At 36.1% G+C, this 7,894-nt stretch overlaps 1 protein-coding gene and 1 pseudogene across 3 annotated transcripts in view; both read left to right on the forward strand.

Annotated features, from left to right (window-relative positions):
• LOC128251255 (zinc finger protein 678-like) overlaps window positions 1-3,204 on the forward strand; it is a 4,658-nt gene extending 1,454 nt beyond the window's left edge. Inside the window, exons 2-3 of one of the 3 annotated variants that reach the window (XM_052978028.1) lie at window positions 265-327; window positions 1,334-3,204. In XM_052978028.1, the coding sequence (XP_052833988.1) occupies window positions 1,761-2,735 (975 nt within the window). In that variant the 5' untranslated portion in view covers window positions 265-327; window positions 1,334-1,760 and the 3' untranslated portion in view covers window positions 2,736-3,204. Of the gene's footprint in view, window positions 1-39; window positions 228-264; window positions 328-1,333 lie in introns of those variants that run through there. The other 2 variants (XM_052978030.1, XM_052978029.1) reach the window with 2 other exon arrangements.
• Window positions 1-7,201, forward strand: part of LOC106880332 (zinc finger protein 665-like) — a 55,538-nt pseudogene extending 48,337 nt beyond the window's left edge.
• The last annotated feature ends 693 nt before the right edge of the window (window positions 7,202-7,894 follow it).

Consider the following 7,894-nt stretch of genomic DNA (forward strand, 5'->3'; position numbering starts at 1 on the left):
CATAGTTGCTGGTTGGGTGTGTCTTCTACCATAACCTTGGGCCAACTATAAGCGTTGTGAGAGGATATGGTAGACAGGAACTGAAAGAAACCTATCGTCTATCAAAAGTTCTATCTCTCTCTATATATATGTGTGTGTGTTTATATATGCACACACGTGTATATATATCCATGCATATATACATATATATATATATATATTCGTAAACATTTACAAACGAAATCATGGTACGTAAGTAATAGTTTTCATTTCGTATATTTTCAGTTGTCTTGCTCATTTTTACATTCTGGCGTTTGCTGAAATTTTCTTGAGAACACACTCTTCGTGGTAAGGCGATTTGACGTCTATTTTCATCATATTACGAATCCAATTTGGTGGTCTTTCCTCTTAATTTGTATGTAATATAATTTTTAATCTTCGGATTTTTTAAAAATATGGTAAGCCACTGGTTTTAATGGATTAATATCAATTTCTACCCTCATTATTTAATTTTTATATATATAATACGTCAGTGTCATTTTCATTTTTGCGTAATTTAGATGACAGTTTATTCACTGCACCCTGCATATATATATATATGTGTGTGTGTATATATATCGTTCAGGTGTACAGAAAACAAGACAAGGACGTGACAGAAAGACAAGCAGGTGTATTTTAATATTCATGAAAAATGAACACAATGCGTAGCCCGGTCCAGGAATCAAAACCACAATCTTACGATCATGGTATCGACACCCTAACCACTAATCCACGCGCTTCCACGATAGAATATGCACCAAACTTAAATATAAATACTGGGATTGATTTGTTTGATGAAGTCCTTGAAACATGTACTCCAGCATGGCCTCAGTCCACTTGGTGAAACAGTAACTGGCCCTTTGTGTTTTAGTTTGTCCAGTCAATGGAACAATGCTCATGGAATTAAATTGCAAATGGCTGAGTACTTCACAGACATATGAGAAAACTAGCCCTCTGAATTATAGATTAGGGTCAGTTTTGCTAGCTGAGTGAACTGGAGCAATGTGAAATAAAGTGGCTTGGAGACTAGATGCCCCACTGGGTATTGAACTCATGACCTTGCCACCAGATGCAGATACCCTAACCACTAAGCCATACCACTTCACAGGTGAAAGCAGAGAGAAGAAAGAAAAAAGCTAAGACATATATAATTTGAGAAATATAGGAAAATCTATATACAGAATGTTGTAGAAGTTTCAATGCCTCAATGGACTCCAGCCCATGCAAATGGATGACGGTTGATGTAAAATTCGCAATATTGAATTATTGTCATTTAACTATTGTTCTTATCTTACTGTTTCTTTTCCTATTTCAGAATATCACATCATGTTGACAGAAAAGAAATTTCTTCATTCGGACATGCCTCTGATATTTTTATCAATTTTCATCCACTAAAAGAAGACGATATATTTATAAGGAGCATTCATCAATACATCAACCTCTTTATATTAAAAAAACTAAAATAAAATCTGAGACAAACAACGAACTATTTCTTTTGGATGATGGATTTAACAACGCCACTTTCTAGTCTTCTCTGATTGATATGTAGAGATGATTGCTTTACAGGTTAATTAAGCTTGGATAACTTTACAAAGGAGTGGACAGTTTACATCTGCTGGTTTAGATAATAAACAAGATCACAAATGAAAGAAAAATAGTAACTCAACTAAACAAACATATTCATAAAAATAATTAAAAAAAAGAGTAATTTTTTTATATGTGTAACAAATTATTCTATTATAATGAATCATTTAACCAAACAAAAAAACCCTGATGCAAGAGAGAAACCATATCGCTGTAATATCTGTGGAAAAGCATTCTCTCAGAGTGGTCACTTGACTGTACACAAACGTACACATACAGGAGAGAAGCCATATCGTTGTAACATCTGTGGTACATCATTCTCTAGAAATAATCACTTGACTAGTCACAAACGTATTCATACTGGAGAAAGACCATGTCATTGTGATATCTGTGGTAAATCATTCTCTCTGAGGAGTAACTTGACTAAACATAAACATACTCATACAAGAGAGAAGCTATATCATTGTGATATCTGTGGTAAATCATTCACTGAAAATGGTTACTTGACGAGACACAGACGCATTCATACAGGAGAGAAACCTTATCGCTGTGATATATGTGGTAAATCATTCACTGAAGGGTTTGGCGTAACTAGACACAAGCGCGTTCATACAGGAGAGAAGCCATATCATTGTGATGTCTGTGGTGAAGCATTTTCTGAATTTAGTAATATGAAAAGGCACAAACGTATTCATACAGGAGAGAAACCATATCGTTGTGATATCTGTGGTAAATCATTCTCTTGTCGTAATCATTGGACTAGGCACAAAAATATTCATACAGGAGAGAAGCCGTATCACTGTGAAATATGTGGTAAATCATTCTCTCAAGTTGAGCAATTGAAAACACACAAACGTATTCATACAGGTGAGAAGCCATATCAATGTGATATCTGTGCTAAATCATTTTCTAAATGTGGCGGTCTATCTCGTCACAGACGTATTCATACAGGAGAGAGACCATATCGTTGTAATATCTGTGGTAAATCATTCTCCCGAAGTGGTCCTTTGACTGGTCACAAACGCATTCATACAGGTGAGAAGCCCTATCATTGTGATATCTGTGGTAAATCATTCTCTCAAAGTAATCACTTGACTAGACACAAACTGACACACACAAGAGAGAAACCATAACATTGCTGTACCTGTTGTAATTTATTTTTTGGAAATAGGGTTGTAACTATACATGAACATGTTCATACAAGAGAGAAACTATTTCATGGTGATGTCGGTGATTAATCCTTCTGTCATAGACGTAGCTTAACTGTACATGAACGCATTCCTACAGAATTGAAATCATGTCAGTGTGACATCTTTGGTAAACCATGCTCTCAAAAACGCAACTTCTATATGTGGGTATTCACAAAGAAATGTAACTGCATCAGTGTCCAAATTTATTACATGACAACAATAAAGACTATTTTGTCTGCTAAAAGACAGGGTTTTTTTCCCCTTCATCAACTTCAATACTGTGAATGTGAACCTCAAATTTTTGATAATCAATAAAAAAAATGTTGACTCTGAGATAATTTAATTACTGAAAATGTTTGTGATTGGATTTTGAAGTATTTATTAAAAAAAAAATAAATGAATAAAAAATTTATGTGTTTGTTTTGTTATTCTTTATCTATTCTTTGTCTCCTTTATACTTGAAATATCTCAATTGGCACAATGGCACACCCATTCAATACTATTTCCCCCATTCCTAGTTTTAGGGGGTTTTGTCATGCCATGCACTTGGTGACCCTGTCGGGTCTGATGCTTATTCTCTCAGTTCTTTTTGCCGAACTGCTAGGGGTCGGGGACACAAACACACCCGCATCAGTTGTCAAGCGATGGCAGGACACACAGACATATGTGACGAAGGGGAGGAGAAAGGTGGCTCTATGGTACCATGGAGATCTCAGAGAGAGTATTTGCCCTCAACAGAATGGACGATTACGAAACGGAGTATAGATGCAGCGTTCTTTAGATCAGTGTCAATTGTGAAGGAAAGAGAATCATCAGAAAGGAGAGGAAATGACGTCAGGAAGGGACCGCAAGTAAGACGGCTTGACGTCAAACCAGGAAGCCTGAGGTTGAAGACGTCTTCTTTATTACGGTGTCTGCGATGGGAGTCAAGTCGTGAGCTGGAAATGGCCTCTGAGTAGAATATGTGAGTGCACTTTCTTAAAATAATCTGGTGAGAATTTCAAATAACTTGAAGATGAAGTTGTTAACAGAATGGGACAAACAAAAGCACTGGAACCTAATCAATGGCTCAGTAGAGACATCGATTAGGGAATTAAAGAAATACAATCGTGTAACGGGAAATAACTTCTACAACACCTAACCAAGTTCCAAGTAAATTAATTAAGTTGATTAATTACTGAACTCGTTTTAATGTGAATACGGTAAATTGACAAAGGTTTATTTTAAGGCTGTAATGGTGATAATAGTGGAGGCGCAATGGCCCAGTGGTTAGGGCAGCAGGATCGCAGTTTCGATTCCCAGACCGGGCGTTGTGAGTGTTTATTGAGCGAAAACACCTAAAAGCACCATGAGGCTCCAGTAGGGGGTGGTGGCGAACCCTGTTGTACTCTTCCACCACAACTTTCTCTCACTCTTCCTGTTTCTGTTGTGCCTGTAATTCAAAGGGTCAGCCTTGTCACACTGTGTCACGCTGAATCTCCCCGAGAACTATGTTAAGGGTACACGTGTCTGTGGAGTGCCCAAACGGTGAGGTGGGTGCATCCCCGGAAATCCTCTGGCCCCAATTTTGCAAGAAAATTTTTTTGTGAACGTTTTTTTTTTATGTTATCATCTTAGTTGACCTAATATACCACAAATGCATTTTTTCTGTGGAAAACGGAGGAGGTGGGGTAGGATGCACTCACAAGCGTTTTCTAGAAAATTTTTTTATCTTAGCTGACCTTGTAATACACCGTAAATGAATTTTTGCCATACATTAATCAATAAAACAAAATTTTGCAGGACATTTTGGGTATGGGAAAGTAATTTACAAGTTTCAATGCCTCACTGGTTTCTGACCCATGTACACATAGACATTAAATGATGACAATTGATGTTGAAATATTTGCAATGTTGTTTTACTATCCTCTTTATCTTTCTGCTTCTTTTCCTATTTCAGAATAACATATCATGTTGATGTAAAAGAAATTTCTTCATCCAGATGTACCTCTGGTATTTTTATTGACTTCCATCGATTAAAGGAAGACCATATATTTATAAGCCACATTCATCAATACATCAAGCTCTTTATAAATATAAAATCTTCAACAAATGATGAACAATTGGAAATCTATGATGAACAATTGGAAATCTATGATGAACAATTGGAAATCTATGATGAACAATTGGAAAATATTTCTTCTGGACAATGAAATTAACAGCAACATTTACTTGTCTTCACTGTCTGGAATGTAAAGGAGATGATCAATTTACAGGTTAATTGAGCTTGGATAACTTACTGGTTAATTAAGTTTAACATCTTCTGTTTTGGATATTAAGCAAGATCACAAATGAAAGAAACATAGCATTAAATTATTCTCTGAAAATTGTGACACAACTGGACACAAACATATTCATAGAAATGAAAAATTTATTATCATTGTGATATGTATGAAAAAATATTCTCTCATAATGAATAATTTAACTGAACCAAAAAGCCCTGATACAAGAGAGAAGCCATATATCTGTGGTAATTCATTCTCTAGAAGTAGTAACTTGACTAGTCGCAGACGAATTCATACTGGAGAGAAGCCATATCTCTGTGATATCTGTGGTAAATCTTATTCTGAAAAGAGCACTTTAACTAGTCATAAACACATTCATACAGGAGAGAAGCCATATAATTGTAATATCTGTGGTAAATCATTTTCTGAAAAAAGAGTCTTAACTAGTCATAAACGCATTCATACAGGAGAGAAACCACATCACTGTGCTGTCTGTGGTAGATCATTCTCTCAAAGTGCTCACTTGACCAGTCACGTACGTACACATACAGGAGAGAAAGCATATCATTGCAATACCTGTGGTAAATCATTTTCTCAAAATGGTCACTTGACTAGTCACAATCGTATTCATGCGGGGGAAAAACCATATCATTGTAATATCTGTGGTAAATCATTCTCTACAAATAGCCATTTGATTAGTCACAAGCGTATTCATACTAAGGAAAAACCATATCATTGTGATATTTGTGGGAAACTTCTTTCTTGTGATAACACTTTGAATAAGCACAAACGTGTTCACACAGGAGAGAAGCCATATTCCTGTGACATCTGTGGTAAATCGTTTTCTCAAAGCAGTAATCTAACTAATCATAAACGTATTCATACTGGGGAAAAACCATATCACTGTGATACCTGTGGTAAATCATTTTCTGAAAATAGCACTTTAACTCGTCACAAACATATTCATATTGGGGAAAAACCATATCATTGTGATATCTGTGGTAAATCTTTCTCTCAACGTGGTGACTTGACTAAACACAAATGTACACATACAGGAGAGAAGCCATATCGTTGTAATATCTGTGGTAAATCATTCTCTGGAAGTGGTCACTTGCCTAGGCACAAACGTACACATACAGGAGAGAAATCATTTCATTGTAATATCTGTGGCAAATGTTTCACTCAAAGTGGAGAGTTGATTAAACACAAACTTACGCATACAGGAGAGAAAGCATTTCATTGAGATACATGTGGTAAATCATTCTCTAGAAATAGTCAATTGACTAATCACAAACATTTACATACTGGGGGAAAACCATATAAGTGTAATATCTGTGGTAAATCATTTCCAGAAAGTAGCTCTTTAACTTGTCACAAACGTATTCATACAGGAGAGAAGCCATATCATTGTAATATCTGTGGTAAATCATTCTCTTCAAGTAGCTCTTTGATTAGTCACAAGCGTATTCATACTAAGGAAAAACCATATCATTGTGATATTTGTGGTAAACTATTTTCTTACAACAAAACTTTAAATAATCACAAACGTATTCATACAGGAGAGAAGACATATCATTGTGATATCTGTGGCAAATCATTCTCCCAAAGTGGGGTCTTGTCTAAACACAAACGTACCCATACAAAGAAGGGGCCATATTATTCTGATATCTGGTGAATCATTCTCTAGCAATAGTAACAAGCACATTCATACAGGAGGAGAACCATATCATTGCAAAATCTGCGGTAAATCATTCTATGCAAAAGGCCTCTTACGTACACATTTGACTATTCATACACAACTGTAACAGGATCAGTATCAAAATTTATTACAACAGGACAACAATTATGAATATTTTCTCTGCTAAAAGACAGGGTTTATTATTCTTCAAGCTGGATGTTATCAACTTCAATTTCATCAATGTCAATATAAAATTCATGAATATTAACTTCAATATTATGCATAGATGGAAATATATCAACACAGCAGTGGCTTTGATTTCTGAAGATGATTGCGCTGGATTTTCGAGGAATTTGTTCTGAGAGAATAAAAGAATGGGAATAATGAATAAAAGTTTTAAAGGACATTGATTTTGTCTTTGTTGTGTTTTCATCATCATCATACTTTAACGTCCATTTTCTATGCAGGCCTGGGTCGGAAAGTGTGACAGGTGCTGGTAAGCCAGAGTGCTGCTCCACATTCCAGTCAGATTTGGTTTGGTTTCTTTGGCCGTATGCCCTTAAGATACATAGTATATATTTTATAAATATGCCTGGTCAAGTCTCATAATAGCATGAAACTAGTAGTAGCACTTTCAGTTGTGTATTGATATATCAGGCTGAGTAACAAGTAAGCAATGTTTTGTACCTTTGTCAAAAAGAATGAGGATTCCCTTTTCAATGTACTGATGGGGCATACGACAGGGCTGAGTTATGTTAAAAAATTAATTGAAGAATGTGTGCTTGAAATGGAACAGATACTCTTCAATAGAAATAATAATTTTAAAAATTGTGGATTTAACGATCAAGCATAGCGACTGGTTGAATAGAATATATGAGTTGTGTTGGCACTCCATCGCTTACGATGTTGAGGTTTCCAGTTGATCCGATTAACGGAACAGCCTGCTCGTGAAATTAACGTGCAAGTGGCTGAGCACTCCACAGACACGTGTACCCCTAACGTAGTTCTCGGGGATATTCAGCGTAAAAAGGTGTGACAAGGCTGACCCTTTTGAATTACAGGCACAACAGAAACAGGAAGTAAGAGTGAGAGAAAATTGTGGTGGAAGAGTACAGCAGGATTCGCCACCATCCCCTGCCGGAGCCTCGTGGTGCTGTAGG

Source organism: Octopus bimaculoides, chromosome 29 (assembly GCF_001194135.2).
Source record: "Octopus bimaculoides isolate UCB-OBI-ISO-001 chromosome 29, ASM119413v2, whole genome shotgun sequence".
In the NCBI taxonomy this organism is placed as follows: domain Eukaryota; kingdom Metazoa; phylum Mollusca; class Cephalopoda; order Octopoda; family Octopodidae; genus Octopus; species Octopus bimaculoides.